The sequence below is a fragment of the Zeus faber genome (genome assembly GCF_960531495.2).
Source record: "Zeus faber genome assembly, chromosome: 16".
NCBI classification, from domain to species: Eukaryota; Metazoa; Chordata; class Actinopteri; order Zeiformes; family Zeidae; genus Zeus; species Zeus faber.
This window is the reverse complement of record NC_137202.1, coordinates 12,040,547-12,067,507: the sequence shown is the minus strand read 5'-3', so window position 1 is coordinate 12,067,507 and position 26,961 is coordinate 12,040,547. Positions and strand designations below refer to the sequence as shown.

The 26,961-nt window shown below is 42.4% G+C and overlaps 1 protein-coding gene across 3 annotated transcripts in view; it reads left to right on the top strand.

Moving 5' to 3' along the window:
• Positions 1-12,010: 12,010 nt before the first annotated feature.
• The window catches only part of hspa12a (heat shock protein 12A), a gene marked incomplete at its 3' end in the record, with an annotated part of 44,578 nt that continues 29,627 nt past the window's right edge, over positions 12,011-26,961 (top strand). For all 3 annotated transcript variants that reach the window (XM_080017188.1, XM_080017189.1, XM_080017187.1), the window contains exon 1: positions 12,011-12,160. In XM_080017188.1, the coding sequence (XP_079873314.1) occupies positions 12,121-12,160 (40 nt within the window). In that variant the 5' untranslated portion in view covers positions 12,011-12,120. The remainder of the gene's footprint in view (positions 12,161-26,961) is intronic.

Here is a 26,961-nt window from a genome sequence, read left to right as displayed (position 1 = left end):
TTTGATCGCCAACAATCGCCAAGAGCAAGATTACTCATTGTTTTATAATGTCAGACGAACGCCAGGGCTTGTGATTATCTCTGGTTTGTGAACAGTCCAAACTTGGATCAAGTACTGTGTTGAAGTCTCCTCCCAGTATAAATAATTGAGTCAGAGAATTGAAAGAGTGTTGAAAGTATATTGTGAAAGAAATTTTGGTCGTCCTCATTGGGGCCATAAATATTAGCTATGGTTAATTTGATGTTTCCTTAAATTATGTTAATCATTATGTATCACCTTTCTGTGTCTGATATTGTGGTTTTATCAATTTCTTATCAATTTTTGTTAGAATTATATGATGCAGAAAACATCTCATTCACCTGTTTAGCTTTCAGTTTGAGGTGCTCGGATGCAGTGAGCTGAGTTTCTTAGAGTAGACCGAAGCTGGGGTTCATCCTGGTGAGGTGACTTATACCCCTTTCCCACTGCACAAAAAACCTGGTAACATCCGGGATCACACCGTGGGGACCACAGCGGAGAACCCCCACACAATCAGAGTATTCGTGCGCGGGTCACTTCCTGCTGCTTCTACTGTAGTGTCGGGTCATTCTTGAATGATCTGATTCTTTTGAACGGCTCAAAATACTTTTTTTTTTCAAGTTTTACAGTTTTATGTCGTTTGTTTAAGTTGCTGTCTCTTCTACTGCTTTTTCCCAATCACACTGGAACCATGACACGCCCCTTTTTCCATCGTGTTTGTGACGTCGAATGTGACGCACCAAAAGAAAACGCATTGCTTCTGGCAATGGGAAAGGTGTAAACCGCCTATTTAAAAAAACCTGGGTCGACCCGGATGGTCAACCAACATCATTTTGGTGTGAAAACAGTATTTCGATTTTGCTCCGTTTAGCTGGGAAGCCTGCGCCCCTCACTTTCCAACTAACAAACTTAATGGGTGTCATTGAGGTAAATTAGGGGGTGATGGATGTGTATTTGTAGTTTTCCCATGCAGCAGCCCAGTGCATCCAAGGCAATAGCTATACTATCGTGCACATTTTTTCCTATAGATAAGTCGGCGTATTTCTCCTTTACATTTTTACTGTCCTAGTATTGCAGGACGTTTGTAGGACTACATATCTACACAAAAAACGGACATATAGGAAAAGTTAACATTGCAGAGTCACATCCATATAGTGAGAGAGTGAATAGAGGGTGAGAACGATGAGCGAAGTAGGGAGGGAGGGATTAGGAAGGTGAGATGATGAAAGAGTGAGCAATATTTACAATCTTGACATAGATAGGGTGCTAATTTCTACATCTTGCAATTTTAGAAATAATCAGAATCAGAGTCTCGGAATAACAGACCATCTATATATATAGTTTATGAACAACCAGCGATACCGGTTTACCCTTCTGCCGGTTCTCTCTCAGGATAGGGTGCAGCACCTTCCGTCGGTTGTTGATCTCCCGGGGGGAATTGATCGTTCATACCCAGTGTGGTTCCTTTCAGCTCCCGTCCTTGGCTTTAAACCAGCTCCTTGTGCTTGAAGTGTTCAAACTTAGCAATGATGGAGTGGGGACGGTTCCCCACACTGTGTCCCAGTCGGTGAACCCGGTGGAAGGTGATCTGCTTCATGGTGTCCATGGTGAGTTTCAGGGCGGTGTGGAGGAAGTCTTTCACCATATTTTCTGGGGTCTCGGTGTTGCTCTCGCGGATCCCAGAAAAGATGAGATTGTCTCACATGCTTCTGGATTGGATATCCAGGATAGTCTCTTTCATTATTTAATTTCTTTACAATCTCCATCTTTGTTGTGAGACGCTTCACGGAGGTTTGAAGATCTGCGTTGTCTTTTTGCAACTCACCGACCGTGCGGTGCTGGAAATCAGGGCTGGCTTTAATCTCGATAATGTCTTGGAGAAGGGGAACAAGTATGTCCAGCTTCTTGTTAATCTCATCCAGGATACTAACCTCTACAGCAGTAGTGAGTAGGTCGTCGGTGTCTGTGACTGACTCTGTATTCTTCCCCTTCGCGGGGTTGTTATTACCTGGACCTCTTCCAGCACGTACTCATTACAGTAATAATCAATATAATCCTCTAGGTCCTCCACTTTGGATTTGTGTAGTGTGTTTTTTCTTTTATTTCTCTCTTTTTTTTTTTTTTTTGCAATTTGCTTTGTTATTTGTCTGAGTCGGAGCAGATTGCCCACCATGTTGGTTCTGTACTACCCGAGATCACAGCTGGCCCTTCCACTCTCAATTCTAATAATAATTATTCATATAACTGCCGGCTTCGGGGTCCAGTTCAGTCGTGTTGGGTGCGTTTTATGGTTTCCCGGGTTCTCTGAAACACAGCATGATTTTCCGAGTTTACCAGAACGCAGCATGGGCTCCCGCCGGTCTGTCATCCCCTGGTTGCTCTTCTCGCGGAGCAACCACTATGCGGTTTACACAACGCAACCCTCATGTCTTTAAAACACCCGCCTGTGTTTGCCTGTAAACCAGAACCATGTATAATCAACGTGTTGTCTGTGGAAATATTGCACCTTGAGTGAAAAGTGGCCATTTCGTGCCATGTCGGGCACATCATTTATTTGTTGAGTTTTTTACTTGGGTTACATTTGCAGTCAGTTATGTTTCCATGAAATACGAAAAACATTGTGGTATTCCTGTGAGTAATTACCATTTCGACCCCTCGCTGGATGTTTAAGTCATCAATCAGTCGCCCGCTTCAGTTTTTTTCGAGGGACGCGCTGACGAATCTCTAAAGGATTGATTTTTTTATTATATATTTTTTTAATCCGGCAAAGTAATGTGGACCACGGATTTAAAATATAAATCTAACAGATCGACTGACATCTAACAGGCGAGAAGCTATATAAAAATAGACGAAAATCACAATCCAACTGGACATTCTCAATCAGAATCGATATATTTCTAGTAAATAATATGATGACGTCATAAAGTGTCTTACTGTAAAACTCATCTCGTTCATTTTATAACGAGACGTGTGACGTGTCAGTTAACCGAGAGCAGCTGAATATTTCGGGTCAAAGTTGTTCGGTGTTTCATTCATATCTGCTCCGTATGTGCATCAAATTGTATGAAATTTAACCCACTCGATGCATGTGACATACGACGCTTAACGTTCAACGTTAAACGGCGCTTCAACTGTGTTGGTAGCATATACCCAAGTATGTGTTCCAGATGGTTTTAGCTGGAGTTTGGACATATTTCGGCGTCAGGTGTGCTGGCTGGCTCTGTAATATCGCTCAAAATTTGGTCGGTTTTTAATATCTGCTCCGTATGTGGATCGATTTGGATCAAACTTCAACGGAACACCTCCCTCAATAAAACATTGCAAAACATCAATAGATAAACAAGAACTTATCCCCAGCGTTATAATAATAACAACAATAACAACAATAACAATAATAATAATGATAACAATAACAATAATAATAAGAAGAAGATTTTACCACCCATTATTCAACTGTTTTTTGTATTTTTTGGTTGTTGTAGGAATGTCCTATGATATACCTTTCAGAACCTTCTTTGGGCAGGGAGGAAACTCCGGTTCTTTCCCTTTAAACAGGTGGAGGGAAAGACAACAGAGGAGGAGAAGGGAGAGTGTTTGCCGCGTGTCTATGGGGAAATGGAGATGGAAACACATGGGCTGGGTGGAGGTGTTGAGGTGCGTACGTTATCTATTCCACTGTATCCGTAGCAAGCCTCAAAAAGAAAATATATATATTTTTTACCTGTTGTGCACATTTACTTTACAACCCCAAACTGTGCATTTACGACAAGGAAGATCAGATTTTCACAAAAGGACGGTGACCTTGACTTGTATTTATTTAAATTTCCATTAGACAGAAATTTGGGGAAACATTATAAACCGGGAACTTTTTCAGTAGGTTTATGAAATAAACGGAGAGAGTCAATTATTGAGTCTGCTTCAAGTTTTTGTATACGTTGGCCGTCTAACAAACAGTAATTTACGGTATATTCCGAAAAAGTTTGTGGAAACTAGGCTGATGAAGAAGCTGATCGTTACAAGTCATCATAAAATTGATTGTCTAAAAATAGCCTTGTGTCTTTGCTGTCCAGCTCCATACAATACAATTTCCAGTCTCACCTCAAAGTCACACAGTAGTTTCCTAATGAGGTGTAGCTGGAACTGGCACTTTTGTCGCCTACACGGGTTATTATTGCAGCTGCCTTGGTTTATAAGAATCACCTCTTGTGTTTTATGCACGTCGAGTTCCAAAGCCCTTAGCAGACACCAGTCCTGGATGGCAGGGACATCATTCGAATAGTGTGTCTCTATGAGAGTGTCCAGTTCAGCAAGAAGACCAAGTAGAGTCAGAGTCATCATATTCACATTTAAACTCAAATCAGTCAAAAAAAACAAACAAACAAAAAAAAAAACGCAGAGGTTTTTACTTTAAATAGAAAAATGATAATGGGAATAAAACATTCGCGCCATCTTTGAAAAGTGAGAAATGTGGCACAATTCCATTTGTGGAAACCCTCGGAGGGCGATTTTGGGAGGGACACTTTGATCCAAAGAATAATGCCACCAATAATGCCAGCAGAATATGTGTTTTCACAGTCTCTAACCAAAGATATCTACAAAAAGGACTGTGGCTATTGAAGATCTTTCGGAAAGTGTGTCACTTTTCCATGCACAGAAGGGGATAGGGCCCACATGCTATACAGTGCCATACAAGATTTCCCATGGTCTTGCATGGAATGGACATTAAGGTCACTGCTCTGGAGGTGGTAGCCTGGAGACAGGGATGTCTAATACTGGATGTTCATGTCTTGACATTTTCTGGCAAAACAGCCCACGTCAAGTTGACGCCAGGGACATCTCCCGAAGAGGGCTATTGACCAAACAAGCCAAACATGTTACTTCTCTTTAGAAACACGGAAATACACAAGAAATACGGACACGTTTGTTTCAGGGGGTTCTGTGTAAATAGAAGAAGTGGAACACGAAGTTGCTCACTACCTTTGTGGTGGCCGAGGGGCTGATTTCACATTAGCTCTAGACTTTGGTCGGATGGATCATATTATGGTCTGATTTGCCAAAGGTGAGGTTGGCACACAGGCTTGTACACATCTCTAAAATTCTGTTTACACTCTGATATTTCTCTCTTTCTGGCATTTGATAGGGAAGCCCAGGTATGCAGCCTCCTCCAATCCAGGTTTTAACTTTTTTAAGGTTATCCGTTGAATCTTCACGGCTTCCCACCAAACCAATGTCGGCCTTTGCGTGTGGCCGTTCCGGTCCCCATTCATCCTTATGAATGTTTCCATCCTTAAATGCTGCTTGATACGCATGGTTGGGTTTCAACTTTAACATGAGACATGTATGTGAAAGCTCGCTCTTTCCCCTACGCGAAAACTGAAATCTGCAAGGGGCAACCAGCAAATTTTGGTTGTTCTTGGTTCTTCTTACCTTGAGAGCTCCTTATTTGGGCAAGGATATCATATAAACTTACAAGACCTATAGGGCTGGCTGCCTCCTTTTGATTCTGGAAGGATCGTCAATAATATACCCTTTTAGATGCAGGTACTCCTCACTTAATGTCCGAGTTCCGTTCCAAGGACCAGGTCGTTAAGCGAATTGGACGATAAGTGAGGACCCGTGTTAGTTCACGGTAAGGGGGCGTGGCTCGTATATATAGTGTATATAGTATATATAGTGTATGTAGTATATTTTGTACATATTGTACATATATGTAGTACATAGTGTATATATAAAGTGTATATACTATATACACTTTATATACTATATACAGTATACTATATACACTATATACACTTTATATACTATATACACAATATACACTTTATATACTATATACTATATAGTATATATTGTGTATATAGTATATGATGCTTGACGCTGAGAAGCCGTGGTATTGTGTACAGCGCGCAATACAGACTGGTCAGAGAGCTGGTTGTAAGTCCAAACAGTCGTTAAACAGGTAGGTCGTTAAGTGAGGAGTACCTGTGTGTGAAAAAAACACTTCTCTAAAAGACAAAGCTCAATCAGGAAAGAACTTACCCAAGAGTAACAAATGGTTGAAAAATATTACATATAAATAATAATATAATAATATATGCAATGCAATCATGCAATGTTGACCCTTCCCAACAGGCAGTGATCTATGATGAACTAGTTGACTACTTAATTTGCGCCCAAGAATAGATTAAATTCAGCATGATGAAGTCAACATACATAACCGAAATTGGTAATTATCATAATCATTTATTATTTACATTTTGACATATTTACAGTAAGTTAGTTCAGGGATTTCATGCTTGCCAGATAATGAATTTAGTTTTAGTCTTTCACTAGTTCCATAATTAACGGAATAGTTAAGGCTTGGTTACCCTTGACCCAGAAGAATAAGACAGATTATGTCCGAATGAACCTGGATATCCACACTATGTTCAAGGGCAGATCAGTTCCAGTGGAGATGAGACTGATGGCACAAAAGATGACAGATGGCAGTGACATATCAGAAGCTAGCAGCCGCTGGAGAAAGGTGTGGAAATCAGCTGGCGGGTGTACCAGGTGCCCCAAGAAATAAATTGACTACCAATACATAAAAAAATACATTACTTCTGACAACATTTTGGCCATACAGTGCAGTACAAATCTCTATGCAGCTCAAGTGGGTCCCATTCACACTAATCCGAAAGAAAGATTCTGGTTGTGCTGCTCTCTTACATTGGTTGTTCGGGTTTTCTTCACCGGACGGTTATTGGAATCCGGAAAATGGTTTTAACTCCAGACGAAGTTTCAAGATCCTGCACACCTTGAGGACGTTTTTACTGACGGTGCTGAAATGGGGAAACACCCAGGGCAGGTTCTTTAAAGTCTGAAGTCTGAAGAAAATTTGAAATGCTCATTCACCTTTACCATTGCATTGTCTGAGTGACATGGCTCTGAATAAATGGTAATGGCATTTTATCAGTACTATTAGTTTTTTTAACATCAGATTTTGGGAAAAAAACAGCAGTATCGATGTGTTTGACTAGAGTCCAGCAGGGTCTTTTATTCATCCTCATCCTCATCCCATCTCCATCCCATTTTGAATGAGAACTTATGCAAAGTGCATCAGTGAAACTCTCAACTTGGTATAATAATAGCTGCATCATCGTTAGTGTCATGGTGGCATGATTTAGGAACTAAATAGACTGTTTATCATCATGATCTATACTGGATATCCATTGATAGCAACGCCAGACACATTAAGCTCATTCTGGTGTCTACGTCTCCCAGCCAAACAAAAGCAATCCATAGACAAAACAAAGGCAGAGCAGGGACTCTCCATCAGTACTTTGCCAACCAGCCTCAGTAATGGGGCTTTTATCTGTTTACTTCAAGAGAGGCAGTAGTACATGACCTCCCTCTTCAACATTTTGCAGACGGCTGAAGTCCGGGTCATGCTCATGGGAGACGAAGTGGGAGAACGGCTGAATCACTTCCCATTTTTCGTCGCAGACTGAAGACCTATAATATCTCTATGATCTCTATCTCTAATGTCCACCGCGTGAGTATCTCCTTCAACTTTACTTTCCGAACTTACTGTCCCATAAAACAATCTCTATCTCTACTAATGCAACGTATTCCAAGAGAAGGTTTAGCTGTGGCCTTGATATGCAGTGGTTTGATACTACCAACAAAATGTACTTTATTGTAAGTCGCTTTGGGCAAACGCGTCCGCTGAATGATGTCATCAAAGGCAACTTTTGACAGAACGGTGAAGGACCCTGACCCTACAGTTTATTTTGTTTTTTCTTACAGTCACAACAAAGCTCCAGTTTTAGACATAGTGCGAAGAGACCAAACACCAGTATCATCATCATCATCTTAATCATCAGCAGCAGCATCATCCTTCTCATCGAAGGACTGAGAGGGAAGAGGGAGGGGCCTAAGACTACCACTACAAGAGGACATTGTTGCAGTCAAGTGGCACAACCACACCTTGATCAGCAATACCTGTGGTGTGTAGCCTGTTGTTGGGGCGCATCGGGTGTAGCAAAGAGCGTGTTAGGAAGATGGCAGCACCATGTCCAGGTATAATTTTAACGTGTTCTGCAACGCTTGGCTGCTTTACAAGAAAGACCACAACGACGCCAAATAATGGCCCACCCATTGGAAGGGCTCCATGGGTGGGCCTGTAGTGTGTATCTTACTCCTGTAGTGTGTATTTTACTCCTGTAGTGTGTATCTTACTCTTGTAGTGTGTATCTGACTCCTGTACTCTGTATCTTACTCCTGTAGTGTGTATCTTACTATTGTAGTGTGTATCTGACTCTTGTAGTGTGTGTCTGACTCCTGTAGTTTGTATCTTGCTCCTGTAGTGTGTATCTTAGTCTTGTAGTTTGTATCTTACTCTTGTAGTGTGTATCTGATTCTCTTTTAGGGTGTATCTTAGTCTTGTAGTGTGTATCTAAGTCTTGTCGTGTGTATCTGACTCTCTTGTAGTGTGTATCTGACTCTCTTGTAATGTGCATCTTAGTCTTGTGTGAATCTTACTCTCTTGTAGTGTGCATCTTAGTTTTGTAGTGTGTATCTTACTCTCTTGTAGTTTGTATCTGACTCTTGTAGTGTGTATCTGACTCCTGTAGTTTGTATCTTACTCCTGTAGTGTGTATCTTGCGGCTGCCTGCGTGAGCACCTTGTGTCGATTACGCACATTTCAGTATTTTTACAGCTTATAAAGCTTATTGTGCGTAATCACCGGGTGTCATGACATTTCACTGCATATATGTATGACCGTATGTATATGTATGTGACAAATAACCTCTTGAACTTGAACTTGAACTTGACTCTTGTAGTGTGTATCTGACTCCTGTAGTTTGTATCTTACTCCTGTAGTGTGCATCTTAGTCTTGTAGTTTGTATCTTACTCTTGTAGTGTGTATCTGATTCTCTTGTAGTGTGTATCTTAGTCTTGTAGTGTGTATCTGACTCTCTTGTAGTGTGCATCTTAGTCTTGTAGTGTGTATCTGACTCTCTTGTAGTGTGTATCTTAGTCTTGTAATGTGTATATGACTCTCTTGTAGTGTGCATCTTAGTCTTGTAATGTGTATATGACTCTCTTGTAGTGTGCATCTTAGTCTTGTAATGTGTATATGACTCTCTTGTAGTGTGCATCTTAGTCTTGTAATGTGTATATGACTCTCTTGTAGTGTGCATCTTAGTCTTGTAATGTGTATATGACTCTCGTAGTGTGCATCTTAGTCTTGTAGTGTGTGTCCGACTCTCTTGTAGTGTGCATCTTAGTCTTGTAGTGTGTATCTGACTCTCTTGCAGTGTGTATCTGACTCTCTTGCAGTGGGTCTCTTGGAGATGAAATTCAAAACTTTTTAGTTTGTTTTGTATGAATTAAAATCGGATCAAGTCACACCTAAACTGAGAACAGAATTCAAGAAAGACGTTGGATGTGTTTTGGGGCTCTCTCATGTACGAAATGAAGTGTTATGCAACAACACACAAAGTGAAATTACTTTTAAATTGCCAATTCTCCAGCCCCTTTGATCAATACCGCCATAGCAATTTATAAACACATTTAACAGGTCATTTAACAACACCAATGAGGAGTTTATGGAATGCAAAAGGTTGGTGTTTGTGCACTTATGCAAAGAATGTTGAGGAAGCTCTACGCTTAAGAAGTGAGTGTTTCTCTATGAACAACCGGTCTTCTTTTCTCATATTTACAAGTGAGTTGAGGCAAACGCATATTCTCCAGAAAGAGAGTCTGTATTATGCGGTTTATCTATCACCAGTGAAAAACTTTTGTCCTGTCTGTCCATCCCTCCATCGTAGGAGGTGGAATTGAGCTGGACCTGTGATCAGGCCGACGCTTTCTGCCCTTTGCTTTCCGCCTGCTCACAAATAACTAATTACCGGCTGAGAATTGCACTATATAATTATAATTATCGATCCGCACAATGTATAATAATAACAACAATGTTTCTATTGCCCATTGCACACCGTATAATAATAGTAACTCCACTCTGGTTTTATTTATTTGTATTTTTTATTAAATCACATTTAGTTATACACTATGTATATAATCATTGGACAATGGATAATAATTATTCTTTATCCTCTCACCACTCACATTTTATTATATACTACGTATATTATTACTGCACAATGTATAATAACAACTTTTTGTATTTTATTATTTAACGTGATTTATTTTATTCTAGAAGAAGAATAATTTTATTCAATTGCTGTGTGTGCTGTTGTGACACTTAAATTTCCCTCGGGATTAATAAAGTATTTCTTGTTCATGTTATTATGCTTATTCTTATTATTTGTTTTCAATGGAGCTTGCCTATGTATTGTGTATATATAGTGTATATTTGTATTGTTACTCTGTGTATAACTGTTTACATACAGGATATGTACATATTATAATTTGCATACAGAGTATTTTGTGCTGCTATATACTGCTTATTTGAATGCAGTATGTGTCCGTCTGCCTGTCTGTCATCTTGCCTCTTTGCCTGTCTATCTGCCTGACTGCCCATCTTTCCATTTGTCAGTCTGTCCGTCTATCTGCCTGCCTGTCTAGCTAGCTGTCTGTCCGCCTGCTTGTCCGTCTGTTTGTCTTCCTGCCCGTCTATCTATCATTTGTCTGTCTTCCTGCTTGCCTGTCTGTCTATTCGTTTGTCGTCCTGCCTGTCCATCTGTCTATCCGTGCGTCCGTTTGTCTGCCTGCCCGTCTCTCTATCCACCTGTCTGTCTGTCTGTCCGCCTGCTTGCCTGTCTATTTGTTTGTCTTCCTGCCTGTTTATCGGTCTATCCGTGCGTCTATCTGACTGTCTAGCTATCCATCTGTCTGTCTGTCCGCCTGCTTGCCTGTCTATTTGTTTGTCTTCCTACTTGCCTGTCTGTCTATTCTTTTGTCATCCTGCCTGTCCATCTGTCTCTCCGTGCGTCCGTTTGTCCGCCTGCCCGTCTATCTGACTGCCTATCTATCCACCTGTCTGTCTGTCCGCCTGCTGCCTGTCTATTTGTTGGTCTTCCTGCTTGCCTGTCTGTCTATTCGTTTGTCTTCCTGCCTGTCCACCTGTCTATCCGTGCGTCCGTTTGTCCGCCTGCCCGTCTATCTGACTGCCTATCTATCCACCTGTCTGTCTGTCTGTCTGTCCGCCTGTCTATTTGTTGGTCTTCCTGCTTGCCTGTCTGTCTATTCGTTTGTCTTCCTGCCTGTCCACCTGTCTATCCGTGCGTCCGTTTGTCCGCCTGCCCGTCTATCGATCCACCTGTCTGTCTGTCCGCCTGCTTGCCTGTCTATTTGTTGGTCTTCCTGCTTGCCTGTCTGTCTATTCGTTTGTCTTCCTGCCTGTCCACCTGTCTATCCGTGCGTCCGTTTGTCCGCCTGCCCGTCTATCTGACTGTCTATCTATCCACCTGTCTGTCTGTCCGCCTGCTTGCCTGTCTATTTGTTTGTCTTCCTGCCTGTTTATCGGTTTATCCGTGCGTCTGTCTGCCTGCCCTCCTATCTGACTGTCTGTCTATCTATCGGTCTTGCCCGTCTGCGAACGTAGACGACGCTCCGTCCGTGCAGTACGTTGAGCTCCACTGAGAGCGCTCCACCCTCTGCTCCCTTTGTGGTCTTCGGGGATTCTTTTGCTTTCCGTGGGGTCCTGCGCGCAGATACCGCGGCCCACGCTGCCCACTCCGCCGCAGGACGGCAGCCGTGCGGGGCGGGCGGGGCGGGGGGAGGGAGGCGGTGGAGCAGCCGGGGAGTCGCCTCCAACGCCCTCCCTCCCTCCCTCCCTCCCTCCTCCTCCCTCCGCAGGTCCCGGCCGAGTTTGACAAACCCCCCAAAAAAGAAAATAAACCCCTCCACCCGCCTCTCCCCCACCCTCCCCCCTTCTCCTTTCCATGTGTCGGACTCGGATCAGCGGGGACCGGGACTGAGCAAGGAAGGTGGGGCACCGAGGAAACTAACGAGGAGGGCATTTTCCCTGCGCCTTTAGTGCCTCTTCTCCCTCCCTCCCGGCCCGTGGTTTCCCCGACACCCAGCCCAGAAACATTGCGTGGTGCAGCTGCATCGGAGAGAAGGCTCGAGAGGAGGCGAAGCAGCGGGAGAGGATGACCGAGAAGGAACCCACGGCGGAAAACATCATATCAGGTAATTCGGCGTTTTCACTGCGTCACCGTTGGAGTTGGAGCGGGGCGGCGGGGGGGGGGAAACAACAACAACAAAAAAAACAAAGCAACAAAACAACCACCCACGCGGCGCGGCGCGGCGCTTGCTATGGCGGACGTTCACACGTAGTTAACGCTTAGAAAAGCTCGTTGTTTGGGAGATTTTACGGACGTTGAACCGTCGCATATCAACGCGGGGGGGACCCGCATTGAACCACCTCCCCTCCCCCCGTCCGTCCGTCCGTCCGTCCGTCCGCCCGCCGTCCCACCCAACCCGTGCCCCGCAGCCGTTTATCCCAGCGGGACGTCTTTATTTGGGCTGTATTCGCGCACTGTGGCGCCGTGGGAGGCGGCGGCTCCCCCGGAACCGTGTTGCGGAGTTGGGTCACGTGGTGCCGTCCCAGGGGAGGCAGCTCTGACTCAATGCAGCAAAAAAGGAGGAGGAGGAGGAGGAGGGGGGGGGGGGGGGAGAAAAGCCCGCGCGCCTCGCCCCACCCACCACCACCACCCCCACCCAGGTACCCGTAATGCAGTGGTTCTCAACGTGGGGCCCGCGGACCCACCCCCAGGGGTCCTTCAAGAGCTTCCAGATGGTCCCCACTCCCCACCCACCAAATTGTTATCTAACTAATAAAGGAAGGAACTTATGGATGTATGTTTGTTTGTATGTATGTATGGAAATGTATGTATGTATGTATGTATGCATGGATGTGTATTTATGTATGTGATTGTATGTATGCATGTATGGAATGGTGTGTATGCATGGGAATGTATGTATTTATGTATGAATGCCTGTGATTGTATGTATGTAATTGTATGTATCTATGTCTTTCGACGTCATCAATCATTCATCCGATCTACTTCACACATGGCGGGTGTATTGCTATCTATCTGTCTCTCTGTCTATCTGTCTATCTATCTATCTATCTGTCTATCTGTCTATCTATCTATCTATCTGTCTGTCTATCTGTCTATCTGTCTATCTATCTGTCTATCTATCTATCTGTCTATCTGTCTATCTATCTATCTGTCTGTCTATCTATCTATCTATCTATCTGTCTGTCTATCCGTCTATCTGTCTATCTATCTATCTATCTATCTATCTATCTATCTATCTATCTGTCTGTCTATCCGTCTATCTGTCTATCTATCTGTCTATCTATCTATCTGTCTATCTGTCTATCTATCTATCTGTCTATCTGTCTATCTATCTATCTGTCTGTCTATCTGTCTATCTGTCTATCTATCTATCTATCTGTCTATCTGTCTATCTATCTGTCTATCTATCTATCTGTCTATCTGTCTATCTATCTATCTGTCTGTCTATCTGTCTATCTATCTATCTATCTATCTATCTATCTATCTATCTATCTATCTATCTATCTACCTATCTATCTATCTATCTGTCTGTCTGTCTATCTGTCTATCTGTCTATCGATGTAAGTTCAGTGTTGTCTTTCAAGGCTGCATTCCTGGACTTAGTGGACTGTTCTAGATGTTCTAATCAACGCCTCCTACCTTGGTGATAATATCCACCTGATGAATGATTGATTCTCTTGGGTGTAAATATTCGCTGAAAGAACCAGCTGCCGCCCCCCAAAGATATCGTCAGTCGATATGGTTATCGATATTGAGGTTAGGGATGGGCATGATTAGTCGACTAATCGATGAGTCAGTTCGGGGCAGTGGCGTCAACTGTTGATTTTTTTTTTTTTCCCCCCGTTGACTTGATTAATTTTTCTACACAGCTTTTCCGCAAGGACTCTAATAAGTGTAGCAGGCAGAATAACGTGCGTCTATGAGAGAGTGATGGTGGTAATACTTCTTGTCGTTTTGTCACAATAGCGTCCAGTCACTTTAATCATCATAAATATTGTTATTTTTTTCGTAGTGGGGCCGAACTTTTCAACCCCACTGCAAGTGCGACTCTTCTCCTCCGCCCGCCACATCCGTGCCCGCTCTGTACGTTCTTCTCTAATACGATTTTTTTTTCTTCCCCTAATTCTACTCATCATACCGCGGCATCATGTTCCGTTTAACATTATGATCTTATCTTTGATATCACAGTCCAAATCACATCCATAACGTTAACTACTCTTATGCGGCGCGTACTAGTACTCTGTTCTGCCACATTTTGTAAAATATGTCATATTCTATTGAATGGGAGCACACTTTTTTTCTTGAAATTATTAGAACGCACAGGCTGCAAGTTGCGGCTCGGGCTCCCGCTCCGGCACTTGGCCTATTTGGAAAAAAAACAGAATAATAATTTCAAAAAGCACCTGTTGTAGTTTTATTATTTATGTACTGTGGCAATTGACTAATTCACTCTTTTTAGTTGTCGACCGCTAAAGGAAAATCAAAATGCCCATCCCTAAGTGGGGTATTCGCCCCAAGAATATCGTGATTTTATTTAATTTTTTTCCCCCATACTGAATGGCCCTACGACCAGATGCGTTTATTTGACTTTCAGTCATAAGCGTGACAGACCGTCTGTCTCGCTGTGCCTTAATTGACTCTTACCAAAGCGTCTGTCCTTAAGGAGATGAGGGAGACGGTCTCGCCGGACGGATCTTCCCTTTTCCCCTTTCGATCTTTGTTCTCCCTCGTTCTCACCGCAGAGCACCCGGTGTCCCCCCTCGACCTCTTTTGCAACTCTCCCGTTTGAGACGGCGTCCTGCAAAGCACGGTAACAAAGTTGTGCGTGCCACGGCGGGGTTCGGGGAGGAATGCCTGTCTTTCTGAGGCGGGGGGGGGGGGGGGGCAAAGGCCCTGCTGCGGCTGCCTGTCGCACCCCATTGAAGTGGGGGGTAGGTGTGAACTCCCCTCTTTGAAACCCTGGTCTCATGCTGATGATGCCCCCTGCTGTGCTGCCCATCCCTCCCTCCCTCTATGTCGCTCACTCGCTTGGTGTGATGCAGGATGTTACACAAGCTCATCCCCCGTTGGCCGGAGAAGTTAGCGCCAAGCCGTGAGCGTCTGGTTGGCGTCTGGTCGTCTCACGTGAACGTGAACTTGACGATGAACTGCTTGTCACGCGCAGATGTGTATTGGGCCTTTTCACACATTGGTCACGAAAACTGGAGTAAGCGTGAAGTACTTGGTAAACTGTGTGTTTATGTTCCAATCTTTGCGTTCCTTATATGGATGTAAACAATTCATCAGCTATCGATTAATTGCTAATAAGAATTGAATCAATTAAGATTTTGTCTTATTGATAAGAACTGAACAATCTGCTGTCTTGTTGTTATCGTATCAACGGGGGCTGCAGGGCGTTCAGAGGAAAAAAAATACCCTAGCCACGAAGTAGTAGTACTCACCGGAACGAAAGGGAGCAGCTGAGAAAGAAATGCCCAGTGGAGCAGGAAGTAGGAGTAGATGGAGGCTTCCAGACTAATGACAAATTACAAACATGGCGGAGAGGTACGACGGCAAAAACGACTCAAGCAATATGTTGCCATGGCGATGACTCCAATTAAATATCAAAAATGGTATTATTTTGTGTCTATAATTATATACAGTGGTACCTCGACTTACGACTGCATCAACTTACGACTAATCCAAGATACGAGTAGCGATAGTCGTGAAAATTTGTATCGACTCGTCGGTAAGCAGCCAGTCAGCAGTCAGTCAGCAGTCAGTCAGCAGGGGACCTACATCGTGTGTGCACGTAGTTTGTGGCTTGTCCATATTTTTTTCATATTTACTGTGTTTGTGCTGTGTATTTTGTTTATTTTCACCCTTCATGATGAGTCCTAAGAAGAAGGATGATGGGAAAAAGAAGAGGGCAATGACTCCCATTGAAACTAAGAAGGAAATCATAGAAAAATATTAGCGTGGTGCATATGGGCAAAATTGCTTCGACATACGACTGTTTTAACATACCACCAGAACGAATTACAGTCGCAAGTCGAGGTACCACTGTATAACAATTTTGGTAATCTTTAGTGATTTTTTTATTTGCGTCTCGTTGTCCATATCTGCACCAGACTTGATCCGCTTTGTAACATCTGGCTCATTCCGTCGCTGAGGACTGCAAAAAGTTAAAATATTTGACTCGCGCACAGGCGGGTCATAAATATTCCCGTATGCGTGAACCAGCCGAGCGGGTCTTGCCTCGAGCTTCTCCGTTTTTCAAATGAAACGAAATGAGGAGAAACGCTCCTCGCGCCAAGTCACAAAATCTCAGCGGTAGGTCACCTACGCAGGTGGTGACGTCATTATCTGTTATGTCATCAATTAATCGACGATTGTTCGTTGAGGTTAACGGCTGTCGATTCAGTAAATTCCTTTTCAATTTGCATCCCGGGTTCCTTATTTTTCCCATTCCCACAGTGATACAGTGAGGCTGCTGATAAAAAAAAAAAAAAAGCCCTTTGTGCAGGATGTCAGCTGAACCCTGTCGGGGTTGACAAATGTCAGGGAGAACAAAAAGTGTGCTCGCTGCTGGACTCCCAATAAAAGGCATGAGCCAGATGAGTCAAAAGTTGACCTCATTGGTTTAATTTCTAAACAAAATATGAGGACATTACAGTGGTGTCAGTTTTGACAGCTGAAATGCTATGTGTTAGGACGTACGTATAGGATATTCTCAATTAAATACCAGCCCATTTAACACCGTTTTAATCTTTTGCAATTTCACCTTTGAAGGCATCACAATTTAGTGTTGGTGCAAGCTGTAAACATGGAGAGTTGACTTCAATTAAAGCCATGCTCGGCTGAACCCGAACCTCAAACAGTGTTAGGAGCAATATGCAATATTAGAGGATCAGGGCCTCCACCCTCCCGTGCTTTATAAATGGGGCTCATTTCCAGTCACAGGGTCCATGGATACACCCAAATACAGTATAAACACTGCTGAAATTAGGAGTAGTCTGCTTGTTGTGGTGGTTGACGGTCTAAATTGTTTCATTGTTGGCAAGTTTATTCGTCAGTCCAGAAGATAATCAGACACAGTTTTGTCTCATAATAAAGAGCATAAATCATCGCAATCAACAAGAATTGCTATGGAAACTTGATGAAGTTGGGATCTATGAAGGTTTTCCCTTCATGCACTTACCTGCACTGTATAACCTTTATGATACCACTTTCTTTTTCGGGTGACAGAAGCTCAGGGGATCAAGTGGGTCTCTTGGTAATCGGAAGCTGGTTTGATTCCCGGCCTCCCCCCGGTAGCATGTCTTTGAGTGAGGTGTGTGTGTGTTTGTGTGAGGCCAAAATCGCATCCCCTGAACAAGAAAGGGCACGGTATCTAATCCAGACCACTTACCGTTTAGTGCCGAGTCAGAAAGTGACAGTATAATAGAGTTTTCTGGATTAGAAAAAGTCTGTAAGTGACATCCGCAATGATCCATACACACAAAGAGCATCAGCGTGAAGACTAATCCCTGCAACCTTTGAAAGCAGGCCCAATAATTACGGCTTATATATAAAGTATTATGGAGATCAAGCTGTTTAAGCCGCTAGTTTTGTTGGAATCACTCTACCTGCTTCTTCCACTAAATTAAGTGGAGATTATTAAAAAATATTCTCACTAGTGTCAGGGATTATAATTAAATACATTGAAAAATAAATAATGACCAATGTGCTATGTCCTCAAAAGCCAGTTTGTTGCAGGAAAAACCTAAATCTAAAAATGTGTCTAGGGTGGAAAATCCTAGTTGCACAAGAAGTCATTAAAAAATGAATGTAAATACTAGAAGGAATAATGGCGTCGTTCTCCATTAGACACACTGGTTGAGTGACAAACATTTGACAGTCATTTAGTTTAATTTAATGAATAGTGACAAATGTTCAAATAAATAATATTATATATACATATATATATATATATATTTGATTGTTTTCCTCTTCATGCTGCTTTTTTTTTTTTCCAGGTTCAATTCCTTTTCTTTTGCGTTTTCCACCCAGCAACTACCACTCTGTTGCAGTTGCCACTCCTGGCCACAGGGGTATTTTGCAAAGTTGTATAGTTCAGGTTAAAAAATTTTTTTTTCCAAAGTCACGCCTGCTTTTTGGAGCCGGAATTTCTTCCTAAACACTGTACATGCACTCGTAGTTCGCGACCCACGTTTAGTTATTATTGTTGCACAGGATGCCCTTCATCATTGCTTCATATTTCCGGTCTCTCTGTCTAGCCAGCCGCTTTGTTTACATCCTGTGTGTGTGTGTGTGTGTGTGTGTGTGTGTGTGTGTGTGTGTGTGTGTGTGTGTGTGTGTGTGTGTGTGTGTGTGTGTGTGTGTGTGTGTGTGTGTGTGTGTGTGTGTGTGTGTGTGTGTGTGGAGATAAACAGCGATAGCTCAATGTCCATAATCCCTAAGTAATCAAAGAACATGCACAGTTGAGTTGGGTTGACAATCAGGACAGGATAACAAATGAAGCTGACTGAAAGACTAAAAGAAAAAAGATTCCATTGTGTTATGTAATATGAAATTGTCACCATTTGGCTGCATTGTTGCTGAATAATCTCATTCAACATTTTTACCGAGGGGACCGAAATGGGTCAAATGTTCCCAAAAGTGTTTGGACTAGATAGCATGCAAAATAAATGAAATGTATCTTCAGATATAGTTCTTCATTCAGCAGAGACCTGGTGTCCAAATGCAGTTTGGACAACACAAGTTCTTTGCCTGATTAATAAATTGGGGGAAAAAAAACAAACGCACAGTTTTGATGCAGAAATCCTAATTATTTCATTGGATGTGGACCCAAAGGTAACATTTGAAAGCTTCAATTATTGTTAACAGTGACTGCACGGTTCACGAGTGAGCAGCCTCACACATCCAACGCTGCCGTGTGGGTTATATATGCAAATGTAAAAACAATGTAATGTAATGACAATTCCTAAAATACTATTCCTTGAAGGTGGTGGGGTGGGGGCGAAATTTCCTTGATTTTTCATCACTTACTTTTGTGAGTTCAAATGTTATCACTTGCACCCATGGTTGTCAACTACTTGCAAAGTGTTCAGTGAGTAATCGCTGCCGTGCTGCGGCTGTTATAACATATTGTAACGATGGATAGTTATTCGGATGCCCATGCCAATTTTGGTGCGGGTAATCTAGGTCAGCTGTCAGGTTATATTGTGAAGGACTGTCAAATAGCATGTCTTGTTTTGGTGCAAGCAGCATTATACAGCGAGCACATTTTTAACTGCGCATAGATTTTATTTTATTTATTTATCTATTTCTTTGTTTGTTTGTTTATTTATTTATTCCAGAAAATGATGACTGGCTTATCAGTCGATTTCTTCTTCCCAGACCCATTTTAATGGATCTGTGCAGGCAGCTTTCAAGGAGTCATGGAGGAAAGACAAGCTGCACAAATGGCATCATAGTACATCCCGTATTTCACAACCAACCCTTGCATTATGTCGTCGGTCCTTAATGCAAGTATTTCGTGAACACCACAACATACACAGTTCTCAATTTTTTATGTTTAGTGTAATTTGCACACTGCTTCCATACCATAACTGGGTTTCCCAACTGGAATGGAGAAATTGATTGTCTCACACTTTGCAGTAAAACATTTTTTGTCTGAATTTTAAATTAAAATGTATTGTAGCAGAAAAGTTTGAAATGCTTTTCACTTGTTTTGGATTGAGCCGTTATCACACTTCTGACTTAAAAGCGATGGCTCCTGTGGTATGTGTGCAGAGGAGGTTTGATAGCCTTTGGAATTTGAGAGGCGTTTCTTTATGTTGATTTATGTTAATGTATGTAAATAAGAAGCACTTTGTATGACCTTGCTGATTTAGAACATGTGGAATTTGGTAAAAAAAAAAAAAAAGAATGTGTAGTTGTTCTTTCAAACATTTGACTGTGGGAGTCTCTACCCACACGTACGGGTTTAGTGAGGCAGACGGAGTCTTTCTGGCAGTGGGTTGCCGACATAGCGAGAGTTTTTATTATAATAATGAACAAAAAGGTTTGCTGGCCAAAAGGAAGAATAATGAACGATCCCTCTCTGCAAGACGGACAAAGATGAAGAAAGCTCCCTCGATTCGGGACAGCTGGGCAGCCGCGGGAAGGAAGCCATGCTGCCGTCCGCAGCCGCGGCTTAACCACGGCCTTTGCTCCGCCGCATTAATAAATAGCTTTTTTGCACAAGCAGTTTTTAAGAAGGCGAAGAGAACCTTTCTGTTAACACTTCACGAGGACAACTCCAGAACCAGGAGTTCCCACCAAAATGCAGTCTGGCCCTTTTAATCAAAAATACCTGCCCTCATGAAAAATGGCCCTGAATTATTTTTAGAAAGAAGTTGATCTTTGAGTCCAATCTAAACATATTTACCATTTGTCACTTTGAGAGGTCGATGAGGACACGTTCAGAATGTGTACATCATGAATATTCATATCTTGCCCAGAAAATAAATTTTCTTCCTGCTGCTCCTCTGGACTTTCTCATCAACTTTTTCCTACTGGCTAAATAAAGTAATTTATTGTGGAATATGACGCATTAGAACACTAGAGTTGCCCCGTTATTCTCCTGCTGTGATTATAAAAACTAATGTCAGGAAAGGAGGTATTGTCTTCTTTCTCCCCACTAAAACCACACAGTGGCGCCTGCTTAAATTTGGCTATTATTTTGTCGTACATATTCTATTTTATCCAAAATTGACAATTGGTATTCGGATTTTAAATAAAAAAACTCCTCTCTCTAAACTGCTCTCAACTCCGCTCCACCTTTGTGCGTCCCTGGGAGAACTGGTTCCCCCATCAGCATCCCCCTAACAACCGTCAAATGTAAACAGGGGTCTTAGGTTTGGGGACCCCTCTTTAAGTCTATATACAGTACAATACAGCTCTTTTGTTTACAATGAAATCTCAATGCCCATTCGTGAACACCCCCCGGATGAGACGATAATGCCGATCAATTCCATTATTTGATCGATTGGCAGCAAAAATGTCATGGTTGTATTGTACGTATTGTAAATGTACTCACATTTATCCACTGTGTAAACAGCCACAGCCGCAACACTAGAGAATCACTACACTGTGCTCCTTTAAATAGACGGTGGAAGCCACAAAGCCATAATTGTTTCTGACAACATATTCATCAAGAGGCGAATACTAGTGAGTTAATTCACGGACACATTATGTGCACTAAAGGATGATGAATGCTTGAACGGCAGCCTTTGTATGAACGGGTTACATTACAGCAGTAATGGAGAATCTCATGACGGTGGACGGGGGCCTGTGTATACAGGGAATATACACAGGCTCTGTGCGGCCAAAATTATTATATGTTTTACAACATATTGATCTGCATTGTCATTATTGGCAATTGGGATTTATTGGCAGTTAGAGTTATTGATGCTGAGGGTCAAAACAAACACACGCTAGCTATCATTGTTGTACAACAGCACACATTTACTTCACTTGACAAACCAACTATCATATTAACTCAATTTATTGGGCGCACAGACCATCATATGCGCTCCATTTGAGCCAGCGGCCATGAAGAAAGAAAGTCCTCTTCAGTGTCACAGTGCTACGTTTTTTATCAAAGCATGCCGTGCCGCCCATCTTTATATTTGAAGCCAAGGAATAAAAGAAGCAAAGATGTTTTGTGTGCTGTGCAGTGCTCAGGTCCTGTCTGGAACAAGCTGGAATCATGACCAAGAATGGATCGTTAATCAGGTGTTCAGGGGTGAGAGGATTGCTCACACCTTTTGATAGCCTAGAGACATCTGGTTTTTCAGTATAAACCTTTTAGGAGAAATAAAATGTGGCATAAAGTAAGTCCCATACTTGCTACACAGTGACTATATATCCAAAAAGTCCCTGACAGTAGAGAATAGTGGCCTAACGGGACGTAGTTGCTCCGTGAGCAGCACAGATCGCCCCCCACGGTTCGGCCCGCATGTGAACCGCAAATTAATTGCAAGATTTAACCATCGTAGTGAAATACAGTTTTACTGCCGCTTCTACTTTCTAAAGTAATAATTCCCTAAATGTCGAAGCAGGGCTGCAGAGAAAAGAAGATAGACAAGACAGATGCGTGGCAGATGCTGTGTTTTACTATGAAGTGCAGTGGTGGCTTCACGGTACTCTGTGCTGTGCTACTTTACTACGCGTGGGGAATGAGCTGTGGATACAGGCAATGTCGCCGTGAGGCGTGTGGGCGGCCAACATATTGAAATGGTCAAGAGCTGCTGGTAAACAAATACAATGTGTATTGAGAGATGCAGACTTCTCTACAAAATCTACCGTCACTTGCTTGAGTCTGAACCGATTTTCATGAAATTTGGTTTGTGATAAACGTCAGAAATTGAACACGAGTGAGTACATGAGTACTTGTTGGAATTTAATTCAGTTACTGAGTGGGGTCTAATCATATTTTTTCTTTCTCCACCATGTTTAAAGGAAGAAGGTGTCATGCCTGCCTCATACTGCACTTTAATTTAACAATTAAGTATTGAGTATTTAATAAATTTGAAGATTTTATTCAAACATTGGACATCTTCAATGTTGTTTTCATGTAAGACCATGTGCAACAATTCCTTGTTTTAAGTGTTTTACAGAATGAATGGAAAACAAAGTTGTATCTGTCTCCACCCTTTTTTTTTTTTTTTTTGCTGATCTGAAAAATGATCCGATCCGTGGCTCAAAACCGTGATACGATCCGGACTGTGAGTTTTGCGATCCGTTTTCACCCCTAGTCGAGAAGAACCTACGTACGTAGAAATCGAAAATGGATATTTCTTGGCTTGGACAGGCTTGGGAGGAACGGGTAGCTGAAGGCCCTTGCTCAGCATTATGTCAGGCCTTAAATATGGGTGTGTAGTGTGTGGAGGAGGTGCTGGGTCTGTGAAATAGTGGGAGCTGCAGGATGAGGGAGGCATTGCCTGCATGCCATTATGTGAGAGAGGCGGGGAGGAACATTGAATTTATCTGGAAGACAAAAGAGGCTGTGGGTAATCACTCTTTTTTTGTAAATGCAGTCAATATACAGTTGCACTATGGCAATTGGTTTTTTTTTTAAGGCATTGTATTCTGAAGGCAAGAAACCCACCATATGCTCGGCGCAAGCTTGAACTGTGGAGGCAGTTCTTGTTTTTTCGATGAGATCATAATTGCTCTCATATGTTGCGTGTGGTATTTCAGTTATGTAAATAAAATGGTGTGTTAGCTTTTTCTTCTGACTCAGTGTTTTTCTGCTTTTCCCACCGGCGTCCTCACGCTGCTAGGGGGGGGAACTCATCCGCATACCACCCCCATGTAGGTCTACCTTTTACAATAAACCAGTTAGGCTGAGTGGCCGGTGCTGAGTTTGCAGGCAACCTGCGCCATTCTCCCCATGGGGAGTAATAAACTATCTACCGTCCGTCAGAAGTGTGGTATACCTGTACAACTCCAAACTCAAAGCTGCTTCCAGGGCATTCCGGGAACTCAGAAGCTCTCCTGAGATTTAAATTCTTCTTTTGGGAATAATTGAAAAAAAAAAAAAACTTGATCTGATGGAAATTGTGGCAGTTGTAATGTGGATGCATTGCAATTGTTAACACAATGGGCTGCCTCACATTGGGGCAATGCATAAAGCATAAATGTAAGCGTTGTAGAGGGATGCTCTATTATGTGATGCATGGACGTGCCAATACAGACGTAATCTGTTTGTCTACTTTGCGGTGAAGTGAAAGGTCACATGTTGGAAGGCTATTTTTGTGGCGCTTTAGTTATCAACTTTTCCAATGTGGACAGGCAGGAAGGAAGTCCATTGTTCAGCGGAAAAGTTGAAGGCACTTCCTTTGTGAGTGTGACCAAAAAGCACTCTGCCCTCTGCAGGGATCTGCCTCGCTCCTTTCTTTAAATATCTGTTCATTGTTTCGCGTGCAAGCTTTTTCTTCATTGCACTCAACTGCGCTCAGGCTGACGTCCGACCCAATCTGGCCATTTTATTGTTTAAACGTGGCAACCAGCTTAGTGAATATGAGTTGTATAAATGGATAGAGGAGAAGTTGTATGAATGGATAAAGGAGATGAGCGACCTTGACGCCAACTGGGAATTACAAATCATTTTGACTGCACCTTTTGTGAGCAGGTGTTTTGTCTCAGCAGGACCTCATCCTTTTGTATTATTTTGACCAAAAGCCATCTTTGTGGCGTTTTGTCACTCTTGTCATCAATAAAGCTATTCCCTCTGGGCAGGTCTGCCTGTTTGAAGGTTATATTCAAACAGACCATTGCTCACCTATAATATTTGGATTCATGGGCATAATGTATTCAGAAAGACTGTCCAGATGTTGACTGTCATTAGTTTATATGTCATTAGTTTTGCACCCCAGGAACCAAGAATTGAGATAGTTCCTGGTCCCAAAAAAAAGTCCCCACAAGCGAGTTGGTACTTTTAGGAAGCATTGGGGCGGAGTTTTTGTACTGAACAATTGAATGTTAAAGCTGTTATAAATTGCCTACATTAAATTTGGTTTTGGTTTTAAATCAGAATCAGATTTCCACCAGTTTTTTAACAGTTTAACCCTTCAATACTTACTTCTTTTTTTATTATCTTGTTTTTTAGTATAATCGTTTTGTTTTATTATCCTCTGTAAGAAGGTATTCTTATTAGCCACTATACAAATGTTATTAGCCTTTATTAGGAGGGCAGCTTAGTTCTACTTCTTACATGCCCTCTGCAACCTTTTCTTTTCATGTGGACTGTCTTCCTGACTTGATTTCTGACTTCCTGATCTATCCATCACTTCTATCAACACCATGGAAACTGGTCTCCATAGAACAGTTAAACCAAGACAGTTTTGTGGAACAAAGGCAGTTTATTAGGTCCAGTCATGCGGTAATGCTCCTAAGAGAACAATTGTCTGGTTTAAAAAAAAAATGCGGCTCTGCTTCAGTGACTTCCTTCATGACTGGACAAACCTTGCTCCTTCGGTTTCTTAAACAGTACTATTTTCATAAAAAAAATATATATCTGCCTAGTTTGGGGGAATAAAAAAAGTCATTCTAACTGAAATAAAATGACAGGGCGTCACACGTTTACAAGTGTGAAATCTTTATTTTTACCCCGTGTCCAACCTGAATTTATGCTACAAGGTACATTTTATGAGCGCTCCATGCATTGCTGGAAAGCACAGCAATATACATAAAACAACCAAGGAATCATCCTACCTCCACCTGGAGCTCAACATCTTCGCAGCCCAGATAATTATTTCCGTAGGACCCAACCATTTTTTCCTTCCAATACCGATTCGGATACCTGAACTTTACGAGATTCGAATACCTGAACTTACATACGATAATCGATCAGACACCAGTGCTTTAAAAAAAGATATAGAAATATACATATGTCGTTTATTTATTTTTTAATTTTTTTATGATATTCAGTCATAACTGAAAAATAACATAGATTAATAAATGTAGAAATAAATAACAATCCCTTAAAAAAATATTAAAGTGCAGCCAAAAAGAATAGTACAGTAACAGTATAAAATAGAAGTGCAGCGGCAACTTAAAAACAAAAGAAATCTAGGTATGCGTCTGGCACTGTTGTGACGGCACCATGTTTCGCTTTAAGGCAACGTTTGCGACAGTGTAGTGTCTGCTTTACGTGACTGATTTTCTGTTGTGAACTGTGTTGATTTAATGGAGTAAGGCTCTGACTACGGCTCCGGGTACAGCCTCCGTTATTCAATATAACAATCATCAGGGGATAAATTATGTGACATCGGATTGGTGCATAGACCCACACACTCGCTGATACCTCATCCAGCATTTTAGTCAGTATCGGAGGCATTTCCGATACTGGTATCGGTATGGCAACAACTCTAATCTGGTATATATAAGGCTTCGCGGTTTGGGTTGCAGGAGTGATGCTGTCTTGTCTCTGCAGAGGGAAAGGCTCAATGCATGTCTGAAGTCATAACCTGCATATATCTGTTTAAATACATGGCAGAAATAGCAGTTACAGACCGAAGTGTGTGTGTGTGTGTGTGGAGCTTGCAAGGCTCTCTAGCATTCGCAGCTGTAGTCGGACTGCTCCTCGGCACTGTGTCTGGGATGGCTGCCAGCTGGACGCAGCCATTGGAGAGACAAATAGGGAGATGGAGGGGAGATAATCTCTGCTCCCCCTTCTCTCTTTCCCTCTGTCGCTCTCTCTTTAACTTGCGTGCTTTCTCTCGTTCTCTTTCTCTCTTGCCATGTCTGGCTGCTTGCTGTGCTCCTAAATGACATGAATGGAACCTCAGATCCCAGAAATGGGACAATCGCTCCAAAAGGAACTCATTTTGCCTCTGTCCTGATGAATGTGGGTCTTTGATTGCTGATTTGTGTGTGTGTGTGTGTGTGTGCGCATGTGCGTGTGTCTGTTTATGGCGTTGAATTTAATGAGGGACCTCTTTTGCCTTTGTAGGTGTCGATTGGGGCCTCACATTGTATCCGCCCTGTTAGTCGCCATCTTAGCCCCCAGTGTCCACTGAAACAGACGACTATTGTCGGCCTATTAAGATCACTCATGTTTCTCTTACAGGTTTGACCTCACTAGTTGCACTGGCAAATGAAACTCAGACCACTCTATATCCACATTTCAAATGGATGGCAGATGTGTTAGGATAGATAGGGTGCAGTAGCTAAAGGTTATACCTATGCATTTCTATGGATGAAAAAGGCTGGTGACGGGAGACTCGGTCTGAACCGCTTACGGGCAAAGAACATCCCCGCTATGAGCAAAATACCTGGAATATTCTCGTTCTTTCAACACCATCTCAGGACTTGCCGCCTGCTCCACACAAATAAATATGTTCCATTGAAAGGATCAAGTAACGACATTCA